This window comes from Gymnodraco acuticeps, unplaced genomic scaffold (assembly GCF_902827175.1).
Source record: "Gymnodraco acuticeps unplaced genomic scaffold, fGymAcu1.1, whole genome shotgun sequence".
In the NCBI taxonomy this organism is placed as follows: Eukaryota; Metazoa; Chordata; class Actinopteri; order Perciformes; family Bathydraconidae; genus Gymnodraco; species Gymnodraco acuticeps.
The window spans coordinates 877,782-904,500 of NW_022990461.1; the positions used below are offsets into that span (position 1 = coordinate 877,782).

The window sequence follows — 26,719 nt, forward strand, 5'->3', positions numbered from 1 at the left end:
GAAGCCAGAAAAACCTTTATTCCAAAGCTTACAGCACATATTTTGTCTCGTTGACTTTTAGATGTGAAATCTATATCGCTTTTAAGGCAATGAAAAGATAAGGTTTAACTCTCAATACCACCAAGCAAACAAAAATCTGCTGACCTCATACAGTTATCCTAGAAAACAGCTCAAGCAAATAAAAAAAACTATTAATATGCAGTACTGTATGCTAGGACCAAATTCAACTTCTTGAAAAAGAATGTAAGCCAGACTCAGGTTTCACTCTGCTACTTGTAATAATCATATGTTTATGTAAAAGTTTGCCAGAACGCTCAGAGTAAAATAACAAAATGGCTAAGTTTGTTTGCAATTGCACAATGCATGTTGGACATCATTTAGAGTAGGAGAACAGACCAACTAGTTTATCGAACAGGATCGTTTTTATTTTTGAACAGGCCACATGGTTGTCTTTTCTGCAACCAAAACAAATCAGTTCTTCGTAGGCCAATTATCTAACTTTCCGCCAAATGTTGTGAAATCTGAAAAACTGCTTCTACTTGTGAAAATAAAAAATGACATTTCCCAAGAGTTCTGAGTAATTCTGGTTGTTGAACATTTTTTAAACAAAGACAGAGCCCCACGCCCCTGCGCTGCAAGCTAGTACAAGTCGATGTTCTTGCTAACAGTTGTTGACACTTTTTGGCAATGACCTCGTGTAACCCTCATGAGTCAATCACGACGAACCGCTATAGCATTGGGCTGTCACACCCTGCTCCTGTCAGAATCTGACTGGGACAGATTGTGTTTGTGTAACGTGTGAACGAGTGAATCAACTTTGGCTTTTGTTTGGCAAATCATGGAAATGTTAAAAAAACGTATGACCGTTTGAATGACATCAGTGGTTTTCTGGAAACATGTTCCAACAGCTACCTAGCTGCTGAAAAGTATTTTCAGTGAACGATGTGGGGGTCAACAGGTTTGAAGGATTCTGCTGCTTTCTATCCATGTTGGGCTACATAAGGCCGCATCACAAAAGGTTTACAGAGCCCCCTGCCCCAAATAAACTCTGGGGAGGTGGGTGTTTGTTTGGTCACTGTGTTTCTTCTTTCTGTCTGTTCACAGTTAGTCGTTTGTACATACTACTGGACCCATCAAACTGATATTTATCTTTGCATGCTCAAGGACCAATACTTGTTGGGGGGATACTAGATTTTCTAGAAATCTGTTGTATTGACTGTTTTTATATACCATAATTAAATATTAAAATAACTAACTCCTAACTCCTTTAACAGGCCGTTAAGGGAAGCAATTGATTAACTAATGCTTCAGTTTGCAATCTAGTTTCTGCCAAGAATTAGCAATGATTCCTTTCCAGATTTGCAAGCCTACAGTAGGTAAGCCTCAAACCCCAGTCCAGTAGTCCTGGTATATTTTTCCATCAACCCGATGCCTCTGGTGGAGGGCTCAAAAGTGCTGGGCGGTGGTGTAGAGAGAGAGACATTCCCCGCCTACTGTAGGTTGCGAAAGGAGATAAATATATTTATTCAGTCCCTATTTATTCAATATCAACCTCATGTTTATGTGTGTAATGCCAAAAGAAATGCAAAAAACACGAACAAACATCGCTTCAGGCTGCAGTTACACCCTTGAAAAGCAGTTGAGAAGCAAGCCTGCACTGAGCCGGTGCAGACTTCATGTTAAGATGAAAACGTTGCAGAGATGTGCAAGTCCAAGACGTAGGGTTTACAATTGTGGTAAGACTTCATTCAATGATTAATTAGACACTCCCCTGAGTCCACCTTGCTTGTTGAAAACAGTTTCATGTACCATCAGCCATAGGATATGAAACTGTTTTCAAGGGAAAAAACTAAAAACATAATCCCCCTCCTTGCTTAACTAATATTTACTAAATATGTGAAGACACATGAGCCTATAATCCGTCCTACAGATAATCTTTGGAACACTGTGTTTTACTTATTTTTAACAAATGCACACCACGTCACATTGGAAAGAGGGATTTTCATAAACTTGTGCCAATAACAGAAATGGGTCACGTACTTTCTCCACATGAGAAGAATCACTGTCTGCATGGAACTGAAACACATAGGGAGAGTATATGTCCCAAAGTGGAAAAACTGTTACAGTTGAGTTCACTGGATTTATATTCGCCTTGCATCTAATTATGATGGTAACATGTTCTGCCTAGATTAGAGTCTGGGTTCACGAAGTTTGGTTGCCAAGCTAACGGAGAGCCCTGGGCAGCGAGACTTGTTGCTGTAGCGTTGCCACAGCAGCAGCAGCCGCAGCAGCAGCAGCAGCAGCAGCTGCAGCAGCAAGGAGCAGCAGCAGCAAGGAGCAGCAAGGAGCAGCAGAGCTCCTGTGAAGGCCAGCTCCATCATCTTCTTCAAGTGGAAAGAATCTCTCCCCTCCCTGTGACGGGCCGCCAGCTCAGCCCGAGCTTTCTTCATCCCTCGACTCCAGTAACTCTTTCAAGCTCACACACTTACAGACTGCTAAAGGCATAACACCTACAATATATTATACTGTGAAGGCATATTGAAGTGGAAAATAAATACATAGTTTTTTCATTATTAGATGCTTTCAAGGAGTTAAATAACAAGTGTGTCTTTGATAATGTTAAGGGTCTTCTTGAGAGGATGCACAAACTTGCTAATTACTAAACTTCCTAACTCGTTCATTCATTCTGAGTCCCTGCAGATATATCTGAGGATCGACTGGATCCTCAGATGCAGAGTGTGTGGTAAGGTCTCTCTGATGTGGAACCTTGCCGGGCCACTGGCCAAACCAGGCAGCAAAGCAGAAGTCGATCTCATCAATCACACACACAACTGGCCTGTCTTTGCTGGACTTTAACGCTGGAGTCTTTCCAACTCTCCATCCACCGCAGCTTTCACCATTTCTACCATCTGCGTATCCGCCAAATACTAAATACAGGAATAAAGTGTGAAAATGTGTTTTTTTCCCCACACAGTGTGTCGCCACTAATGTTGCATTTAACCAAGTGCAAATTGACAAACTGACAAATGACCTGGCCCTGAGTGCTCGCATGGAAACAGATAGACCATTGTGAAAAAGATCCCCGCCCAAAAACAGCTGGACTCATGGCCGAGAAGCAAGAATCTACTTTGAAACATTTATTGTCCGCATTAGCAATATTTACGGGCAGACAGCAAGAGAGTGGGAAAGAGGATATTCAGAGATACACAGGGGAGAACAATAACTTGGGCCTACTCACTTAATGGAGCATTTTATAGGAGGTCAAGAGATTTGACTTGTCCTGTGTGCATTTGAGAGTTATTTCCAGCATTTATGTATTGGATTGTACATGGAGTTATGTTGAGTGTGTACTGTAGGTTTTCTCTGTTATCTTCCACCTTGGAACTGTTGTGGGTTTGTGTGTGACTCAAATATTATAATGAATACCAACACACTGCTTTAAGAGGAGAATGCCGTGGTAGATGAGGGGTCAGAGTGTGTGATACATCAGCAGCAGTTTCCCAATGCTCTTAGTGCCACAGTGCTCCGGGTCTACTATTCTCTACTAGGTGAAAATACACACGTCTTAACCTCACTAATCCCCGAAATGGAGGTTATTCACACTTGGAAGAGCTCAGATTAGGAATTCATTGAAAACCCTGTAATACCTTTTAAATAAAAAAGGAGAATAAACATGCAATTTAAAGTCAGTCCAGTGTGTCTATTTTGAAGGATATTACTTTCAGTTAAAATAACAACCCAAACTAGCAGAAGGGATGAAACAACACAAATACAGCAATGAATAATTTAACTTCCATCACTGGTACGAAACATTCAAAATGTTTTACTCTAAATACATACTTTGTTACAGTATTCACGACTTTAAAGGACTACCTTCTCAATAATCCTCACTGTCAATGTCTGAAACTAAAAGTGTTTTTTACAAGGACAAAAACAAATAATCAAATCTAACAGCTGTTGAAAAGTGTGTTAAATTATTCAATGGGAGACATCTAATCAAATGTATCATTTTACTTTCTGTAAAAGCTTTTTGTTTGTTGTTGTTTTTTGTCAGGGTCAGGTTTTTATACGCTGTGTGAGACAACCAGGCTTTGGTAATGTCCTTCTGTTAAATAACTTCTGATCAGATGTTTGAAGAATTACACTCATTCAAAGATTTAATCAGTAATACTTTATCATTTTGTTAAATATCAACAAAAAGTTTGCAGGTGTTGCTGGTCGATGCCAAGCACTTGACTGTTACCAAAATGGCAGATGAGATTTCTGTGCTCCAAATAGACAGCCACGACTTTGTGTATTTGCTGGCAATGCTCCGTACTCTCAGCTCCCCTAAACTACCCTTAATTATATTTCTAAAGACTCAGAGAGAACAGAGGTGCAGCATTCTAACGCTGAGGGATTGATCACTGAGGACTTGTGGTTTATAAAGCTAAAAAGAACTCTAAACCATCCACACAGTGTCTGCTAATCGCTAGTGCTTTGTCATCCATTTGTCTATATTTGTTTAAGCTAATATAAGTTTCACACAGGCTGGTCCACAATCAATGAGCTGATTCAGTGTCAAACTACAAAGGCAAAACAAAAGCAAACAGTATAACTTAACAATGCTTTTCAAGTATAAAAAAACGTACTCATGATTGAACTCCATTTAACAGCCTAAAAGGCACCAAGGTGTCCAGTGGAGTTTGTACTTTGGAGATGGATCCAGATGGGCTTGCCAAAATCAATCTGAATAGGATCTTGTTTTGTGACTCGCCCACCTGGAAGATTCTTATTAAATGGCCATGTCTCTAAACATCTGTTGAGGGCTCTGCAGCAAGGGTAAAGGGAGCGGGGGACAAGTGGCGACCTTGTGTGCTGGAAAAAGCAGACAGGTGATATCATTATGCTGATATTTGTCTGGTCTCTTCTTGTTTTAAGGCAGTTTGGACTGGATGGTGATGATCTGCTATTTTAAGAGAGAGAATGTCATTTTTACTTTAATCACTAGTCAGTTAAAATGTAGTTCAAAGAACAGCGAGGTGGGAAATAAATGTGGGGTTGTGCTGTGATAAAATTAGGGTGCCTTTAAGCATGTCATAGGCTTTTAAACCTGAAATGATATTAGCCTATTACAGCTGTTGGCAGAGGAACTAATTATAATCAAGGCCACTTTCATCTACATGAATCCCGTTGGATAGCAACAAGGATTATTAATATGCACAGGTGGGAGTCAGAAAATAGAAGTGTAAATGTATAGACATTAAATAGACTTTAAGTTAATGTCTTGCAACTTCTGATGCTAAGGAGCCACTCCCCACGCCCCTTGGACATATGTTTGGTTAAAAAGAACACACAGGTGCTCTAGGAGGAGATTCAGGTGATAAGGGGGGGGGGGGGGGGGTTACCTTGGTTAATGGTTACACAAGCCAAAAATCATTAGCGTGCTGCAGTCTTTTTTGCATTCGTGTACAAGCTTCTGCTCACATTCACACTCCAGTGGCGGTTCTATAGCAATTTTACTGGGGGGGCTGGGGCCAGTTATTTCATGAGAGGTGCACAATAACAAGCGGGTTAAAAAGACAAAGACAGTATAAAGTAATTGTGTAAAATATACATAAAATACAGTAGTTGATATTTGTATAGGTTTTTATATAAATGGATCAGGACAAAAAGTGAGAGAATCTTTTTTCCTGAAACTTTCAGAATCTCTTTACACAGAGGGGACACATGTTTATGTATAAAAGACATGAAAAAGTGGATTTTGCATAATAGGTGACCTTTAATATGCATATACTTTAACTATGTTAAGTTCCTTGTGTTTATGCAAGTGTGTGAGCACCAACATGGTGAAATATATTTTAGTGGTTGTTTCACTATTCTGGATGTACCTTGGAAAGCCTGTGACATTATGCAGTTTAACACTCTGTGATCCCTTGCTCTTATCTGGCACAAACATAAAGCTCAGCCGAGCCCTGCCGCCTGGTCTGGATTCAAGGTGCACTTTTCAACACTGTCAACAGGACACCCGCTCAACTCTGCAAAGTTACCATGACAACAGGGTACTTGACAGCCACCGTGAACAATGGGATGTTGTGGTGGGATAGAAATGATCTTAAGCTGTCTGTGGCAGACAGGTGGACAGGCAGGCTAAGAGATATATGAGATACAAGATATAAGTGAACCGAGAAGGAAAATAAATGTATGGATGTGAGATGAAGGAAAGGGGATGTTTGCAGAAAACGATAAAGAATTGGCAGAGTAGTGAAAGCAGAAACAGATTAACAGAGAAAGATGACAGATTGCAGAGAAGTTTGCTATTTGTACTATAATCTTCGACAGGCAAAAAAGTGCTGAAAGGGTAAAAACAGGGGAAGAAAGAGTGATATAGAGATAGAGAGTGATAGATGGCTGGTCTTCTATATGTGAACATTATTTTCAGGGCTACAAAGGGCAGGCAGGCAGAGTGGAACCAAATCCTAGTCCGTTTGTCTCCTCAAATGGCCTCTAGGGACTTTGTGAAATGGCCCTTTTCTTCTTGGGCCTTTTCAGCCCTAAACCACATCTACATGACAAACAGTGTCACTTTGAAGCTGCCTGTGTCATCTCTGCCTATCTGTCACTCATTCCTTTTGCTCCCGCCTCTTATCTTTCTTTTTTTTGCTTTCCACAGTAATTCACTTTTTCTTTGTCACTGTCTCCATTTCTCCCTTTATCCTTTTCATTCGTCTTTGATATCTGCCTCTGCGCTCAAAACAAGTCTTTAGATCTGAGAAAAATGGCAAGGACATTTTAGAACTTCAAGGGTTATATTGTCTGTGGCGTTTTAATTAGACAACAATTCATTCAATTCAGTTTGTAGAGTCGTTGGTTACATAATCCCATAGTTGACTCATATCAAGAGATGTTTCTCCAATATGTTAAAAACAAAGAAACATTTTATTGTTATTAAAATGATTATTGCTTAACTGCTCTATACAACTAAGCCTGTACAGTTAATGACTGTTGTTTTTGTATTTGTGTGTAGCATAAATGAGCCTATATTTGATATGATAAAGTGATATTAGATCGTTACATAGACACAAGCATTTCGGACTACTGACAACTATTGACCTGTTTCAGTGTGAAGACCATTTTAATAATAGAGAACAATTGTTCTTTTGCAAATATACACTTAAAACGGCCATTATTATTAACCATCTGAACCTGTAATGACTTTTGATGCCTGCATTTTACTGAATCTTGCTATCCACTTTAAACAAGGCAACAGGGAACAGGGTCTATAAGGCTAATCAGTAACACATGATCTCTACTTGTTTGTACATGTGTAGTAATTGCAGTGAGCCCTTTAGCATTCAGATATTATTTGTGACATATGGAAGAAGAAACACATTTGTTTAGGTGAATGCTATGACTTTATAACTGATGAGAGATTTCTTCATGCTGATCATCTTACCTGGTTGAAGAGCTCTAACCTCTCCTTGACCTCAGCCAGTGTAGGGTTCGGGCTGCGAACTTTGACCTCTGGGTTTTGCCTCTGGGCGTGCAGACCGTTTCCTACAACTCTTCCAGTATAGCTATAATAAAAAAGAAAGAGAAAGTTAGTTGTAGTCAGACTGAATATAAGTGGTAGCTCAACAAGACACCAGCCATGTTCGTTATTTATCTTAATTCGGCTTGTTTACGTATTGCACTGCATATATTCTTTTAGGTTTATTTGATGTTGTTTGTATGAATGTGTAAATACACTTTATGAAAGATTACAGTGGAAAATAAATCTTGGACTTCACTCAGTTATGCTTAAAAAATAAGCTGAGATGTTTATTTTATTTCCCCGTCAAATGAACGAAAGACCAAACCAATGTTTCTGTTTTGTTTACAGTTGAGTTCATTATGATGTCCTTAATGTCAGCATTCGGAAGTCTGCCAGCTGTACCGCAGCATTTCTACAACATAAACTAAAAACCATTAGGGCCTCATTTGGCCAAGCCCAAAGAATTTTGCACAAAAACATAAAAAAGCCCCATTATGCAATAATTATTGCATCAAATGTGGTTAAAAGTCACTTAATGCGGCTTTGCTGTTCTTCTGTGATTAAAATATTGAAATGAAAATAAGACCAGGCACAGCCATGTAAAAATGAAATAGAGAGACGTGGTGAGCTGGACTCTTTAATCCCTGGCATGCTCCGTGGGCCCGCAGCTCGGCAGGGATTAGAGCTGTTGATTTTGTCGGAACTGTTGTTGAGCTGATGTCAGGAAGGCTAAAACTCCTCGCAGCTGCCTGATGTAAAAGGGAAGTGTTTTATTTGAGTATAATATACATAAAAGTAGTTTTGGCTGAAATAACCAAGTATCATGATTCATGACACATCAAAGCACAGTTAAGGCTCCAGAACGAATTGATTCAACATTTCTAGTCGTGTAGAGCCGTGGAATGGATTACATCGCTGTTTATTGTTTTGAACGGGCATTTGAGGATACAGTGGCGGCAGATCTACCTCTGTGTTTAGTACAGCATTAATTAATTTGGTTATTTTATTAATTTCTTCTTCATACTGTTCGCTCTGTTTAAGGTTGTTGAAGAGTAACACCATTTATCAACAGTTACTCATTAAATAGAGTGACTAGCAGGTTAACTGGAAATGAGTCAAAAAAATAATTAAACAGATTAAGTTGAAGAAAGGTTAAAGACCTGTTGTGTTTATAACCTACAATAAGACACTCATCATAGCAACCGGTATGTTTACAATGACAACTCTTGAATGGTAAAAGAGTGACTCATGTCTCATGACTAAGAACATCAGAAAAACGTCCTGTTTCTAATTTAAGGGAAATGACGGGACAACAGCCTGTCAAAGAGAAATATTGAGACACTCTAGAATTAAAAAGTTCATCCATGCTTTACTGAGAGAGTACATTAATATTACAGAGAGGCTGTTTAACTCTTTTTTTTTTACATTAATACTGCTATAGAGATACACATTATCTCATAGCGCTCTGGCTCCAGGCTCATCTGAAATACTGAAACTCCCTGAATTTAAACACCATCAGCCTGTGAAATGTATTAACTTCGTCCATTTTTTATCGGTGATCAATCATATTACTACCTAAAGCCCTAAACCCCAAATAATGAGTGTCAGATAAACATAACATTAAAGCTTTGCCCTGGCCTAGATACATAAAGTGTTATTTGTTCACCCACCCTAAATAAACTACTATTACAATTAATTTCAGGATCTTATGATGCTAATCTCCCATGCATGGGGGATTTAACAGAATTGGAGAAGAATGATGTGTACTGGCAGCAAATCAATTGATGCTACCACAGGCAGTACAAGGCTGATAAAGTGATTATGTGTGATGGTGTTTTTATATGGATGTGTTTATGGGTGTGTGCGTGTATTTGTATGTGGCTGGCATGCACACACTTGTATATATGCATGTGTATATGAAGGGAAGCAATCATAAAAGTGCTGAACTTGAGAATCTCCGGCCTGTGATCTAAGCAAAGTATCAATGAGGTCTACGCTCTCTCAACTTGCTGAAACAGCGCTTTAAAGATTGAGCCCATAAAAATGCAAACATTTCTCGCTTAACCCTCCGCATTACTTTACTTCCCCTTCTTGTTTATATCCTTTTCCTCCTTCAATTGCTTGTTTTTTTTTCAGTGTATTTGCAAAGTGGATTCCACCACCCCCACCTCCAGCTTCACTCACAAGCGAACTACTGGCTGCTTTGACAACAATTGAAGCACTTCATTGCCAGTGACTCTGAATCTGCTCTTGTCGAGATGAAAACAATCAATAGCTTTTGGACTTTCCACTTCCCCCCTCTGACATAAATGATAAATAGACGGATCAAATGGCTCCCTAAGCAGTGGTTGAAAGTGTGTGCCTGTATGTTAGGGAGCATATGCGTGTCTGTCTCCAGGCTTGGCTTGGGATAACAGTGTTGGCGCGGAAATGAGCTCATCAGATGGGATGCTAATGAAAGGGAAGTGTCAGGGCGAGTTTGGCAGTATGTTAGGCCTGGACCGTTTCATTGCAGTGTATGTTTGATATCATGTAGGGGAAGTGACATCTGACACAGCTAGACATCCCAGAGCCCACATGGCCTTATAGACAGACAATCAATGCTGTACTTTTCTGGAAGGATCTGGAGCAGACATCAGATGTTACGATAACAATCCTGCCAATGGCAATAACGTGTTTCAAAATAGTCCTCATAGCCTTATGTTCCAATGAATTAGAGTGTGACAGGGGCCAGTGCCCCCGTAACACTGACCAGGGACCGTGGCCCCCCTCCAAAAAAAAGGTTACAGTATTACGATTTATTGGAACTAAATGAAATCAGAGACCCGGATGTACAGTGGAGATTAAACTGTGCATTACCTTATATAAAAGCAAATACTCTTTATGTTTTGTAATTCAATTGTCACTTGAAGTTACTAAAACAAATACTCTGAATGAAAAAAACTACTGGAACAAAGGACTGTAACTTAAATTGACTAAAACAAATAATCTTACAAAAAGAAATATCAATTCATGAAATTACTGGCCCCAGCCCCCCCAGTAAAATTGCTCTAGAACCGCCACTGGAGTGTGAATGTGAGCAGAAGCTTGTACACAAATGCAAAAAAGACTGCAGCACGCTAATGATATATCTCTGTTGTCTGTCTAATAAATAAATAACCACACTCAGTGTTTTTTCTCAGTGGGTCTCAAACATTCAGCATTAATAAACATTCAAACTGACTACCTACACATGTACGTCTTCTGACTCATGGCTCTCTGACTCCTTTCGATTGATTAATTCCCCTGTGAATGCCCAATTGATGCAATGTCCTCAAGGCAGCTTTGTCTGTTCTCGTCTTATTCTTTATTCTCCACCTGGAGCACAGACTCGCTGTGACCTCCACTCCCAGATGCTGACCCCAAACTGAACTGTCTTGATCTTTCTGAAGGCCTGTAGGAATGCTCATGGGTTGTAAGGCAGAAAACATAAATCAAATATTCATCGTCAATGTGTACAGGAAGGTAACAGAAACAAAGTGCATGTTACATCCTGAACATTTCAGCGTAAACAAAGCTAGGCTATATCATGCATAACAACATGTCAAGGATGTGACCACATCACCCCAATTCTGGCCTCACTACACTGGCTTCCAATTCGGTTCAGAATTGATTTTAAAATCCTTTTATTTGTTTTCAAAGCCCTAAATGGGCTGGCACCTGCCTATATAGCCAAACTCCTCCAGCGCTACACCCCAGCCAGAGCTTTAAGGTCGGCTGATCAGCTGCTGCTGATAGTGCCCAAGACCAGGCTCAAAACCCGAGGGCACCGAGCCTTCGCAGCTGCTGGCCCTAGGCTCTGGAACACTCTGCCCCTCCATGTGGGGTTGGCCCAGACCCTAGGGGGTTTTAAATCAACACTAAAGACACACTTCTTCTCTCTGGCCATCTAGTCAGAGCGGAGTATGACACCTGACTATTACCTGTGTTTTTGTTTTTTATATTTCTGTTGTCAATTATTGTCTTTTATTGTGATTGTAGTAATGTGTTTTTATTACATGTACTCGACCAAAAATCGCTTTTAAATGTGCTATATAAATAAAACTTGATTTGATTTGAAAGAAGGTTGGCCGCGGTTGAATTGAGGGCGCGTACATTCTGGTCGTCTTTCATCTGTGCTTAGTTGTTGATGGATCACTGAGGTCTGGCTGGGAGCTTTAAAGAACCCACAACAATCACCAGGGATTCAATTAGCCAGATATTTTGTGTATATATGTACATTATGTGTCTGATTCTCTTTAACTACAGTAATAGTGCATCTTAGCATTTACCCACACATCCCTCAACGCTCTAAGGACAGACACATGTCCCTATAGAAACTAGACTGAATATTTCTTATTCTACTCAACCTGTTCCAGGCTGTTTTTAACCTCCCAAGGTTTAATATACATTACAAGGATAACTAGAGATGACAAATAGACACTATAAAATAAACATGCAGCACGTAGGCCAGTTGCATTGTAAATGTTCTAACTGAATTCATACCACAAGCTGTCTGCAGAGATCTTTGCCAGAATCCTGATGACAAGATAAATGGATGTTCTCTGAGGCCGTTTTTTACAATACACTTTAAAATTCACACCAGGATTAAAAAGCAAAATAAGATTACAAGGCCTGCTTGGAGCTTGACATTTTGTGCAAGGAATTGTAAGTACAGTGTTTATCTGCATCTTTGCTTCTGTAATTTGAATCAATAAGCATCAAAAGCGGGACATTTCATAAAATACTGAAGTTTATAACATCGATGCACAAATGAAGTGCATCAATATATGATCAGGGGTTCCTACAGCCTTGGGCAAAGTTAGAGTTAAGACTTTTAAATGACTTTTTATTGCCATGAAATTTGAGAACAATCTTACACTGAAAAGATTCATAAAATTATACTTCTCATGTTTGAGCATTGTTTCAGGCTATTAAAGGCAGATTTAAGACATTTCAATACAAATGGCCTTATATTTATATTCATTAATTCAATGCCTTTTAGGACTTTTCAATTATCTGCAAGAACCCTGGCAATAATGTCCCTAAATTATGTAAAAATATACTGTAAGACCAGTATTATCCCTAAAGCTATTAAGATCACTCTGACAAACACTAATGTCATTTCTCATTGGCACCATGTTATTACTGAACTATCGGGGCCTAATTTATCCTTAAAGACCCTGAATGTTAGTGACATTATGAGGCGGCAACATACAATAAACCCTTAGAGACAGTACTGTAAGTTCTACATCCTTACACAATCGTGCTACAGAGGCAAAAGTGTGTCTCTGTACAATATAAAATATTTATATTTGATTAATTGGACAAAAACGTAATCTGCATGTCCTAACTATTAATCATGAAACTTGATTGTATCTTTGTCACATTTCCACATGTAAAATGATTTAAATAAATGACTCTTCTGAAACAAACATCAGGCAAACTCAAAGCAAGCTGAGGAAGGGAGAGGTGTCAATGAGTAATGATTGAGAGGAGATCGCTTTCATCTCAATGAGTGTGTGTATTTCTGTGGCTGTGGGTGGTACTAAATCAGCTGAGAAGGGTATTGAATTAGATCTGGTAGTATTGCTTTGAGGGTAAACAGCAAATTGTTTGTTCATCATGATTAATAAAGCCTCTCCCCACCCCCACGGCTGGTGGGGATATACAAGGTTAAACATGTTTTGAGTCCTGTGATTAATACACCTTGGTTCAAACCATGAAGCCAACGTTTTTAAAGATGTCGTCTTTTACGCTTGGAGGTTATTGGGAAATCAGTTTTTTTTTCTGTTTTTGCTGCTTCTCACATAGATCATTTTACAATCAAGTAGTTTCACCATGACGCTTTTGAACTTTTTAATCTGTTCCAACACAATTATCAAAACATTTTTGTTGCAATATGCAATGTAGACAACAAAAGGGTGCTGTAGCTCTTTGGTTTCACACACTAATAGAGTAGCCAAAGAGTCTAACCTGCGATAGTTATATCACATACTGTATTACCTACATTGATAGAACATATATATATTTTATATATATTCTAATAACTATTCTTGACTTGTCTGTTGCTGATAGTGACATAAGATGAAAACATATTACTTAACCTAACATTTAGCACTGTTTTTGGACATTGTGAAATATAGAATAACAACTTTTTTTCCAGGAACTAGAGGACCTGGAGTCACGGGTGATACCAGCAGTGAGAGTGAGGGAGGGGTTGACAAGATGTTTGTAGCCAGCTAACTTTACGAGCAGGGCTTGGACATGTTGAAAAACTCTCAACAGAAGGTTTTGTTCTGAAAGGCCAGGCTGTTCTCACACTCCACTGTTTGCCATTAGCAGCCATTTACTGTAATAACACTAAGCTCATGAACAGGCAACTGGTCAAAAGCCACTTCGCAAACATTTAATCAACATGACATGTGTGCACATGCTGTTGCTCGGACAGTAAACATGAACATGTGCAAATGTTTTGCAATCCTGTGTCCTCTATGCAATGAGAACTACACAGCACACTAAGACTTCCTACAAATCCATGTGGTAGGTCTGATTCTATCGTAGGTTCCTGATGATAAACACAGTAAAAAAAAAAAAGCATTAAAAAATATTAAAAGCAAAATAAATATTTACAAAATTAAGCACTGGCTGTTCTGATAGAAGTCATCCACACGGCAGTGTACTGAAGCTTGCTCGGCTTCAAAGACAACTTTATTAGAGAGGAAATACTCAGATCATAACATGTGCAAAGAGAAACAGCGAGCAAATCAGGAGAGGGCATCTGCAGGGCAGGCAAGTTCAAACATTGTGCTTTCTCTCTGTGCCTTTCTTTTTTCCCTCCATCTTGTATTTTGCGTTCTTAAACAAACTATCAAAGGCCATGTCTTCGGTTCACGTCATCTCTTTCTTCCTCTTGATTTCTCTGCCCAGTACCACACACCACCTTACATCCTGCTTTCTTTGTCTTTCTTCTGACTGCTGTAATTTGTAACCCAGCCGGTGCCCACATGAACACGTAACACATGAACGCCACCAGCTGCAGTCACTTGGATGTACTGTATCAGTAGTACTCATGGCACACAGTCTTGGCTTAAGTTTACCCATTCTTTATTCACTACAGCTCTGAGCTTTTCCTCTCTTTATCTGTCCCCTCCTATGTTATGACCTCAACTCTACCTAGTTCCAGCTGGAAGCTTGAAGATTTGGAAAATAAAAAGTTATATGGCCAGTATTGTCCCAGTAACACTGTGAATCACTATGATACTGTGGATAACAAGGATGACTTTGATAAAAAGTTATCCAAGGTTCCACTGCTAGAAAAACTTGAAAAAGGCCAGTCTACCTATCTGTAACTGTTCTGGTTGATTTATGTCTTCCACTGCATAACGTAAACACTTTTGACTGCAGATTCAGGCACATAACTTAAGATGACTTGGGAAAATGGTGTGAAGTTCCCAGCTACTCTCTTTGAGTGCAGAGTAAAGGATGCTGCAGACCTATCCTGTAGCCCAGTGGGCCCTCTGTCATGCTTCTTTACAGCCTGGCAAGCTTCTGTATCAGGTTATGAGTCAGGAAGGGTCAGACATATAAAGAGCTGCACAGGCACAGCAACTCCAAACAAGATCAAAAACAATCAGCTGTTGAACCCAGCAATCTCATCACTCTTGTTTTGAAGTTCATCTGAAACGGTTTTGATGATTTCATACTAGCTTCTCCCCACGTTTGGCAAATGTCTGCATGACTAATCATAAGATGATGGGACTCTTTAAACTTGTTTAGCCGACAATCATTCCATTTTAAGTTCATCAAAGTGTGTCCTTAGGTGGGAAAGCCAATGCGAAGATTTTATTTTAACTTAAAGTGAAGTTTGATACTTAAAGCATTAGTTCCTAGCTTTTTGGATATGTGACCCCTTAAAACAGAGCAATGCACATGCAATGCCTTTTCATAGCTCTAAATACATGTGGCAGTTAGGAACAGTTCAACAAAAGTGATTTTTACTTCAAAGAAATTCACAAAAACAAGAAACAGATCAGAATAAGAATCCATTAATTAAGGGTAGCATTTGTTTATTTACTCTCTATATACTGTTAATTATTTGGAGACCTCCATGTTGGTTCTGTCCAGTTGGGAACCACTGACCTACAGTAATTGCGGTAAGAGCAGAAGACATATCCTTTTATTATTAATGTTTGGGCTCCATACTCAAACACAAACAGTCCACAGGCTGTTTCTAACTCCAGTTACAATAACTGGAGGGTTTTGTCATTTCAGCCAAGATGAAACATTTTTGTCCTGGACGTTTACATTAATGAATCTTTACAGTTTTTGTCTCGGACTTCACCTGAGGCACGACACCTGTGCTGAGCCGGCTGAATATCTGTCTTAGTGGCGTGTGGACCAGTGAAATATGGCTGTTTATGGCTGTGTGGTTGGGATGGAATTACACACCACTATGTTGGTCTGAACTGCATTGCCACTTCTTAAGAGGTCCCAGGGTGATTTTACCAAGACCAGGCTGGTTTATTGAGTGGTTGCACTGTAACAGCTATATGGTTGAAGGTCCAACGGCTCAAATTACTCATGGCTATTACGCACTGAAACCCTGTCCTCTACAGTGCAATAAAATGTGTTACTGCGCTTATGAATGGCTCCCTTCATGCTGCATGTTTGTTTTCTATGTCCTTTTTTTAAATGCTATGAAATTTACTTTTACGGCTTTTATTGGGTCATGTCAAGTATCCAATCAATATTTCTCATGTTTCCTGTTGTTAATTTACCCATAACAGCCAACACATATCTCTTTCACTGAGAATGATATCACTCTCGTTAAATGTCCTTTCCTTTGTCACATGCACATTTCCTTTTTTCAGTGACCAGAGCTCCATATGATGGTCTGAAAGTTTCCATCTCACTTTGTTTGTTTGAGTAATTAGCATGGTAGTGTGGTAGCTGTTGACTGGATTTGTTTTGTCAGATCATTGGGTCGATGGAGTTGAAAGCTGACCTTGGTGCGCTTTGAGCCTGTAAACAGTTATGGTAGAGATGTGTCCCACGGCTAGAAACTGGCTCGGGAATTGGCATTTCCAAAATTCTAAATGCCAAATATTTACACAAAAAAAGGAAACTTTCCAAAGGGAAACAGTCTTTTCATTTAGCGCGTTTTAGCAGGTTTGGTTGTGTGCACAGTTGGCCAAGTTTACACTTCCTGGATATATCAAGACTTACATCTTTCATTTGGATGCTGTTTGTGGTAGCAAACAAGCCCAGCTGTAGACTAATTAAAAAAGCACTCTGTCTTGTGGGCTGAACCCAAGTCTGGCCCTGACATGGTATGCTCTCTAGGTCACTTTGACCTGGGCCAATGCTGAGGATAGTTAGAGAACTGGAATAGAGACTGATCAAGAGGGAGTGCAATGAGGTTAAATGGAGAAAAACTGAGTTGGGACAATTATCTATGACTAGGTGTAGTAATTAACCTAGCATGGGCATACACAGGTAATCACAGACAAGATGCGTTCAATACTCATCATAAGGGCTATTCTACCCTTCCATTTCTAATTCCGTCTGCAGGCTAGGTGACATCTACGATATCTAGTTTGACTCATCATTAGCCCATTAGAGGCTTACACACAGCCAAGCTCCTCAGAGCTAATGAACAAGTATCGATGTATCTAACTATCACAGCAACTGCAAAGAGCTGAATTAATTTGGTGTAAGTGACTCTCTCTTGCCAACATACTGCTCTTAGAACCACTTTCTTCCTCACATCCTCTGTCAGACAGACACACACACACACCACACACACACACACACACACACACACACACAACACACACACACACACACACACACACACACACACACAACCTCACACACACACAAGCTCCCGTACTTCTCATCTCTTTGGCTGTGTAAACAAAACCTGACATTAGCAAATCAGAAGTTCCATCACAGTGTAATGTATACTCTCCGATAGGGCGGCTCGATTATGGCAAAAATCATAATCTCGATTATTTGGGTCAATAATTGATATCACGATGATTACAAATGATTATCCATTTACTTTGAAAACATCCATTTATTGAAAAAAAAAATTGGAACAGTATGTTTTTAACAGTTGATTACCCTGAACTTTAAGTATAATTCAACTGAAAAACCAATAAAAAAAAAATATATATATTTCATAATTGTTGCATGCCAAAATCGTAATTGCGATTAAAATACGATTAATTGAGCAGCCCTACTCTCCGACTCTCGACACCAGATCCAACATGTACTCTCTGTACTTAGTTCTCCTTCCAAACACTGACATAATGATTTGTGAGCATTTATACAAAATATAAATGACTGTAATTTGACTAGATGTTGTTATACTGCAAGGACAGTACCTTCAGACTTAGTTATCGGTTTCACAGGGGAGAAAAATATGATTCCACACTGCCCCCGTGTGGCCAATTGTGTGTAAGGCGAGTCAATAGCATAGGGCCATTCTGAGCATGAATTTCAAGAATGAAATACGTCTGAAAATGACTTCAGAATGATATGCTTTAAACAACATTTCTTAACATTTCTCATTCTTGGGTTTTCGACATTTTTAAGCACAATTTGTGCAATTTAAATAGCTAAGGGTGGGCAATTTGAGTTACACTTAACTGAATGCCTTTCACCTCAACTTAAAGCATATATTTTTAAAACACTGATGTAGTCAGACAGCGGCTAATATTTTGTCACAAAACAATGCAATTTCCAACCTCATCATACAGTGAAGACGATTGCTCTGCTGAACATGTTTTAAAACTGCAGAAACTGTTGATCACTGCAACACAAATTAGACGTGTCCTTTTCCAAGAGGTGGCAAAGTCCTTTGTGTGAAGTGTATTGTGACTTTGATGGTAGGTTGAGCCCACAATACACCAAGACATGAAGTTCAAACCACTCAAATTGTAATATACAACTTTAATGTTATTATAATTAAATGCATTTTCCTCTTAGGAAGTGAGGGAGAGCCACAACCCACGATGATCCGCCAAAACTACAAATCATCCAGAATACTTGGTTACAACAAAGTAGAACAAATTACAAAATGAAGAGCTTTAATTTGTGGGTCTCTAGTGCTACAGACAGACAAAAACATACAGTGTAGCGCTTACAGGTTTATATGTAATGTATGCTATAATAATAGGTGGCAGTTACATGGATTACAGCTGTAATTGGCCCTAAATTTGCTTTGAGGACATTCCCAGGCCTAACTGTCCCGACTGTGTCTGTCACTGGGTGTAACTGTTCCCCACCTCTCCGTGTCGCCTGTTCTGAAGGACCAGCAGACGTGCTGCAGGCTGACTCAACAGACCACACAGACTTCTGGGAAAAGACCACGAAGCTCCATTAGATTGGAGGAACAAGAACAAGTCATGTCCGCCTCCGCCAAACCCACAAATGACATACAGACCAGCATCTGTTCCCGACAAAGACAACTATTTCACTCTTTAGCACAGGGCTTCTCAAACTCACATGCAATTTCTACTCATTCTAACAAAGATGCATAAAAAGCCTTTTCTGTTTGAATTCACAGATCTAACTGCACGGGTTGATCTTTAACATGATCTTGTTCTGACAGTTGGCAATGATTGTGTCTGACAGTGAACCCATGGCTTGCATTTATTTAGAACACACAGTTCTATTATTTAAACGTGTCTGTAATATGGTGATGTATTTTGCTATCATGAAAAGATTTAGTACACATATATATATATATATATATATATATACTACATATTGTTCAGTACTAATATAGCTTATATTGTTTTCAGAATTAACTAACTAGAACTAACCCTAACCCAGAATATGTCTTCAACAATTATAGCTCTAACAGGCCAAGAAAAATTATAAAATGTCCATCTACATCCAGTCATGAAATAGAGTGCATACAACTGTATTGCATGTATTTAACTGTAGTGCACTTATTTCTCCAATACATTTTGAAACCTTATTTCTTCTTGTGCAAATAGATAATTAAATAAATTGATTAAGCAACACATTCTCACTCCCAACTCGTCCAATAGTGACGTTATGTCAGGATCCCTTATTTACAGTGATTCCCCAGTAGGTGGCAGCATTAGCCACTTTTTAAACAATTTCAATTTCACCAGACAACTTACTGATTTGAAGGATAGTGTGTATGTATTTGTTACAAAGGGATGAAAGACATATGTTAAAATTAGAGAAAAAGGGGAGAGACAGAGCAAAACTGCTCCCAGGTACAAATCTGCTCATGAAAATGGATAACTGACACAGGAACCATCAACGTCAGAGCATTGTGAAACATGTGAATGGAGGAGGGAATTATACAAACAGAAAGAGAGGAAGGAACAAGTTACAAGACCTATAACGATGAATATATCCCCCCCTTCCAGCCACATGCCGAGGAGGGCATGAATAACTGAGGTTAGAGGTCTGTGGGGAGGTGGAGGGGCAGTTGGTGTGTGGAAGGCAGACAAGGGCAGGCAGGGGCAGAGCCAGGGGAGTAAACTATGCCCCAGAGCACAGACGGGTGGAGTGGACCATGATCCTCTGGTGTGGTACGACCACCTGTTTGTCTGTCTGTCTGATCCGGGCCAGCATGGCGTGATCTAGTGCTTAAGGTTGACAGCTCCAGTGTAAACTAACAACCAGTCAAGGGGTTCACCGTGGATAAAGCTAAATATATCATATCATATGTCGTGATTTTATGTACTTACATATTTTCTTTATGTTCAGGCTGGTGTTGCAACTATAGAATGGCTCAGTGTGTATGAAGGGTATCATAAACATGGTCAAACACAGGGAGAAGGAGGCATAATGACACATCTGGACAGCACTGTATACAGCACCTGTGTAAGCAGAAAGTACTCAGTGCAAACAGTCCAGTTTCAACTCAAACATAAAGTACATTTGACTCACAGTAACAAACATACACAGGCATCCACATACTCAGACATACCCGCATAGAGAGAGGAGAGGGCTTGCGAGGGTGTTGAGTGAAGAGGTCAGGGATCAGACTCTCTGCTGCTGCAAAGGGCATGCGGGAGCACAACTCACACCCATCCAAGAACACATGCGCACACACAGCTCACTCAGACAATCACGCAGGACATTTGTTAAGCTTAAATGCAATCAGAATATCTGCATACCCCCCACATGCACTCTCCCACAAGCAGAAATGATCCCCAGGCACTCAGTAAGATTGACATATGAGAGCATATTGTAGATAGAGAGATATGGAGGCAGCTCTAAGTACAGCTGCTTGACACCAGAATAACATATATAGGATTATATACCGCAATGTTGTGCAAACTTCTGTTAAGGTCAAGGAGTGAAGAGTGAGTGTGCTGCAGGCAGAGGGAAGGAGGGCAAAGGTTGGGCAGCTATTATCCAAATGAAGTCGGACAGATGGTGGCATTGACAAACACATGGTCAAAATGGCTTTCTTGGCAAAAGTCCCAGTCATTACTATCATGTTTGTCATGATCAGGCTTATCTGTCAATCAGCCACAGGTTGGAAAGTGGACATATCATCATAAATCAGTCAGTAAGCTGAATCTGAGAAGTCTGGGTTTGTGTTAAGAGGGTTGGACCTCAGCTGAGCAAATCTGTCCCTAGAGTGCAGAGCCACTGACAGTATAACTTTTTACAAGATAATTTCCTTCCTGGCATTTAATGTTCTGAAGTCCTATCCTGTTCTAATGAATTACAAAGCACTTGTAATTGTGCCAGACTTGGGATCTAAAAGGATTATATAGTTATAGTGCTGGTGAAAGTTTAGAGAAATATTAACATTTACAGTATGTGTTATATCTATTTGTTTTATTGTTTAATTAAAGACACCGTTTTTTCCTATAGACATGGGTGGATGCGTTATATTAAACAGGTTGTTGCCATCAATAAAGATAATGTTTGTGTCTCTATGTAACAATCAAATGCCTTTTAAAATGTATATTTATGCTCTGTCAGATCACCAACACTTTAAGAAACAAACTATTCCATTACTTGTTGGTGTTGAGATGCTTAGCTGTTCGGCTCAAACACACACACGGGTACTTTCCCTTCATTCTCAAGCTCTTCCGTGCGGAGGCCGCATTCCCAGCACCACTCGGGGGGCTCCAGTGAGCGAGCCACGACACCAAACCCACCCGGAATTCTAGGAACGTTTTCCCTGTGGTTTCAGGTTACCACATACACACACTGAGCACAGATCAGAGCCACACACACAACACCCTCTCCACAGTAGTGTTCTGTACTTTTTGTTGTTTGTACAGAGATGGTTTTGTTAGCTTTCCCTCTCTCCTCCCGGGCCTGTCATTCATTTTCATTTTAAACTCACTTACACATCATTTGGGTTAGACAACAAACCTGGAGTAAGGCTAAAAGTTGGATTCAAACCAGACCTCTTGTTCAGAATCTCACTCTGATGGTAAATACCACACACTGCAAACCTAAACTGGTACACACATTCACACTAAAACTCTACAGGGAAGTTTGCCAACGCACGCTATTGGCCCTAAATACAGACTTACAGGTATATATTGCATTACACAAATGTCAGTTCAAATTCAGACAAAATCTTGCACAATCACAATCTTGACATTTATAAAGTTTCCCAGAGGAAAAAGGATAACAATGTCCCTAAAAATAGTTGAGCAGAGAGAGGTCCAGCTCTGTTAGTCAGATGTGATCATGTTGTGTGAGTGTTGATGTGTGTTCAGTGTGTGAATGTGTTGTGTATGGAGTGTGAGCTGTCTGTGGCAAACAGAAATAGTGTGATGGTCTATAAAGGCAATAATCCTGTGTCACCACGGCTACAGTACAAGCTGCATGTTTGGATCAAAGCAGAGGTTTGCAAGTGTATTTTCTCTTCCTTTGAAGAGTGTTAAAATGTGCACTGAACTACATCAGTGAGTAAGTGTGTGTAACTGATATGGTATGATTTATTTGTTTAAAGTCTACTCACACGTTACCACCTCAACTGTATGACTTTCTTTAGCTAGCCTGTTATGCAACTGGTTAGGTGCCGTAAAGTGTTTATACTGTAACTGTCTTTTAATGTTATGTTTAAAAGCTGAAATTGAAATACAAAGTCCATTAGGAACCAGATTGTTGAATCAGGCAGAAACTGTTCCAGTATTGCGACACCATGATAAGCAACACATAGCTCGTTCTGAGAAACAACAAGCACTTCATTTCATAGCGGAGGTGTCTTCCAAGAGCAATTTTATGACACAAGATAAAATTGCCTCTTGAATACTGGGTTCGTCCTAAAGGACGCATCGTTGACCGTTTTGTTTTACAAGTCATATTTTGGCCGGTGTTGTGTTTGTGTGCGCAATTGCTGGCATCGAGGAAGACACATTCTTTAGGGTATTGTCCTGTGTTTGCTGGTGTGGTGTGTCAGAAATTTGTGTCAAACTGAGATACAGAAATGAGAGGCAAACACAACCCTCTCAAACACACGCAGACCACACAGATCACTATTGGCTGGCACCCAGACACGCAACGGTGAGGACTTCAAACATAGAGGCAATTACAGTAAGCCTGAAGACAGAGGGCTCACCTAAAGCCACTGCTCCTGCTGCCACTGACCTACATCCCTTATTTCTTGCCTTCCTTCATCCATCTATCAGTTCTTCTCTATTTCTATCCATTGTTTTCACATCCACACTTCCTTTTCCCCTCCTCAGCATGTCTGTCCCTCAATTTCTCATCCTCCTCTCCTGCTACGTATGAGTTTGATGCCGTGCCAATACGCAAGCAGAGAGGTTAGTGAGTACACTATGTCTACCTCGCCCAGTAGGAACTGCTCCAGTAGTAAAACATGCCAGTCTATTGTGGCATTTTAATTATATTAGCTGAACCCACTCCACCGGCTGGACACACAACAGAAGAGGAGAAGTCGTAAAACTGTGTCCCTTCTGTAAAAATAATGAAGAGGAGACAGAAAGGAGTTGGAAGGATATTTCACAAATATACAGTACAATGTCCACAAGCCACACCATACAACCTCAATTTGAGAAGGCCGAAAGACATAAACACTCTTAACTCAGAGGCATGCTAAGTCCCAAATAGGCATATCATTGTACAGTCAGGCCAAGAAAATCACATTTGCTTAGACAACATCTACACAACCTATCCTCTAACACTTTCTTTATTGCACAGCCACAGATTCCGAAATAGCATAACTCAAAACTTTCACACTCCAAACATTTCAGCAGAGAGAATAAATAACTGACATTTCCTGCAATATGATCACTGTTGTTTTCAGTTTGACTCAAACAGACACACAACACAAGGATGCAGGCCTAAAGAGAGAAAAGTCTAAGCAATGTAGTAATGTAGAGGGGGTCATGCTGAGGTCCCAGGAAGCAGCACAGGGTTATGGGAAAGGGAGGGGCAACTGAAACGGAGCTAAGGAGAAATTGAAAAAAAGAGGATTGTGGGAGAGGGAGAGGAAGGACAGAGGTTTGTGACCTTGACAAATGCAAATTACGTTGAAGCTGAAAGGTAGGGTACAGGAAGAAAAAAAAAAGAAAGCATATGAAGTTTATATTTCCAACTTTTTAAATGTCATTATTTCTCTGATGTCAACTGTTCTCATAACTCAACTGTGCCACCACTTCATCAAGTCAAGTACAACTAGGAAAACACATACTTAACTGACTTCTGCCCATAGCCACATACTGTACACACTGCACACACAGGCTTACAGCAGGGAATGTTCTTCCTTTGCACATCGTCATTTATTTATTGTCTCCTCTGCTTGAGTTTTATTATCCAATTTGTGTGCATTTTAGAACTGAGCCCCTTGGACGCAACAGACCGACACCGAGGCAGCCCAGAGGAACAGAACTATGACTAGATAGGACTGTAAAAAAGAGAGAAAGTGAGTGAGAGGGGTGAGGGCTTTGCCCCGTTGTAGCGCTCTCCCTGTTTCTCCCTGCAATAACTGAATGGATTCCAGATGTCAAAATGATAAATAAATGGATTGTCATAACCTTATAAAAATGCAAGGTATTCAGATAAACTCACTGCTCTATTGTCTGTGGGCCGTCCCCTTGAGCTAATACAAAAGAAGCGTCCCCAAAGTACAGTGATGAGTTCTCCATTCTTTAAGTTATACGTACTGTACTGTATGCACATGACCGACACACCAACATATGCATACACACCCTCATACTGTATGTCGAAATCTCATCCCTGCAGTTTTACACATTATTGAGCGTATACAAATATACTGTAGTAAATTTAAACATAACATGATGTATTAAATAATTTATTTTGCAGGTCATGGCTCTAATACAGTTTGTTTTCCTTGGTGTTGACATGATGTTCTCCTCCCATAAAGATTAAAACAGAGATTACGATCTCTGTCTGCTGACTTCCTTGGCTTGAAGCAGATTGTTTATTTCCCTTCCCACAGAATAAACCTTCTGCCTGTATACAGTCATTCAGCTATAACATCAATACAAAATGAACCCCAACTCATTTGTAGGTCAGAAAATGCTAATGAAGTTCCAAAGTCTAGGTAAGTTACGTGTTTAAACAAAAGCAGTGTTTTCAGAGTGAGGCTGTTCAAACAGGAAGACTTCTACATTCACTCTTCCTTATGTCTTTCTCTTATTTCTATTATACCAGCGTGTAAGTGGCAAATCCATCCTAGTTTAAATCATTTAATCTAAGTCTTACGCTTTAGCAAGATTGTAAGAGCAATATTTGCCAATACAGGATCCCCGATGAGTTAACTCTTATTGGCAAAACAGCATGAGCTGCATCTGAAATAACTCCAATTTAGGTTATAACAAGACACGCCATTAACATTCAGGTACAGCAGATTTGAGTAGGTATTGGTTAACATGCCAATGTTAAGGTCCCAATGTACTTGTTTCAGCTGTGGCCTCCACTCCACCTGGCTTTCTTTTGCCACCTGTGACCCTGTTATGCAACTGATTTGCCGCTTCTCATTAAAGAAAACCAAAACAATAGATGGAGGTGGCTACCATGAGTGCTCAGACTGGCTTTGCCTTAGAGTTAGTCATCCTATAATAATAATAATTAATAATTATTCCTTACATTTATTATAGCGCTTTTCCAGATGCTCAAAGCGCTTTACAAATACACATTACACATATTTTTTATACATGCAATGGTCACGGTGGACAATACCCACAGGAGCAAGTTCAGGTGAAGTGTCTTGCCCAAGGACACAACGGCTTTACAGACGCAGCAGCGGTGGGTTTCAACCCTTGATCTGATGATCATTGCACAGCGCACTGCGCCACACCATCCATCTTCACGCCTCGAAGTCATCGAGGCGCTTTTACAAGTACACATTGATATCATACATGTACTGTGGACAATACCCACAGGAGCAAATCCGGGTGAAGTGTCTTGCCCAAGGACACAACGGCCTGACGCAGTGGCGGCAGGAGCGGGTTTCGAACTGGAGTTTCGAACTGGAGTTCCCCAGCACCCCTTGATCTGATGATCAGATGCACAGAGTAGCACAGACCACTGCACAATCCAATACAGACAGCAATCACTGGTCACCATTCCTCTTCAGTTAGCATCACCGAGAGCTCTCCTCTTTCAGGACAATGATGCCAACATCTATTCATCGTGTTTACCATTACCTGAATCAGATTGGTGAGGTTAGATGGGTTTTGTAAGAGATTATGGAGCTCATGCCCAAAATTGATCACTTAAAGCCATTTGGAATTCATTTAAATTGAAACTGTCCATAGTTGCACTAGTAGTTCCTCTTGATTAGACATCCATAACCAATTATTATGTCTGGGAGAAATTTAGCATTAAGTTGTTGTCCAATAAAACCCTATTTGAAGTTACCTCCTCATGTGTTTTCAGTCAAGAGGCTAATAAAGTTCCTAATTAAGCCATAACTTTGGCTATACCCTGCAGCATTGTTTCATAACCTGCACACACTATCTCTATGTGTCAAAAGACAAACCAGGGATGTTATAAACATAATTATTGTGAAGAAACATGACAATTAAGTATTTAATTGTGTGATAAGACTACTATAATGGCGATAACATGACTGACTAATCTAAGAGTGTGGTACTTTTGGTTGATCTTATCTTCCCGAATAGATTGTGAAAAGTATTCACACATGTGATGCTGTAAATGTTCAGAGAGGTT

General features: G+C 39.9%; 1 protein-coding gene across 2 annotated transcripts in view; it reads right to left on the reverse strand.

Moving 5' to 3' along the window:
• gpc5c (glypican 5c) overlaps positions 1-26,719 on the reverse strand; it is a 95,650-nt gene that overhangs the window by 25,440 nt on the left and 43,491 nt on the right. For both annotated transcript variants that reach the window (XM_034226134.1, XM_034226133.1), the window contains one exon: positions 7,436-7,556. In XM_034226134.1, the coding sequence (XP_034082025.1) occupies positions 7,436-7,556 (121 nt within the window). The remainder of the gene's footprint in view (positions 1-7,435; positions 7,557-26,719) is intronic.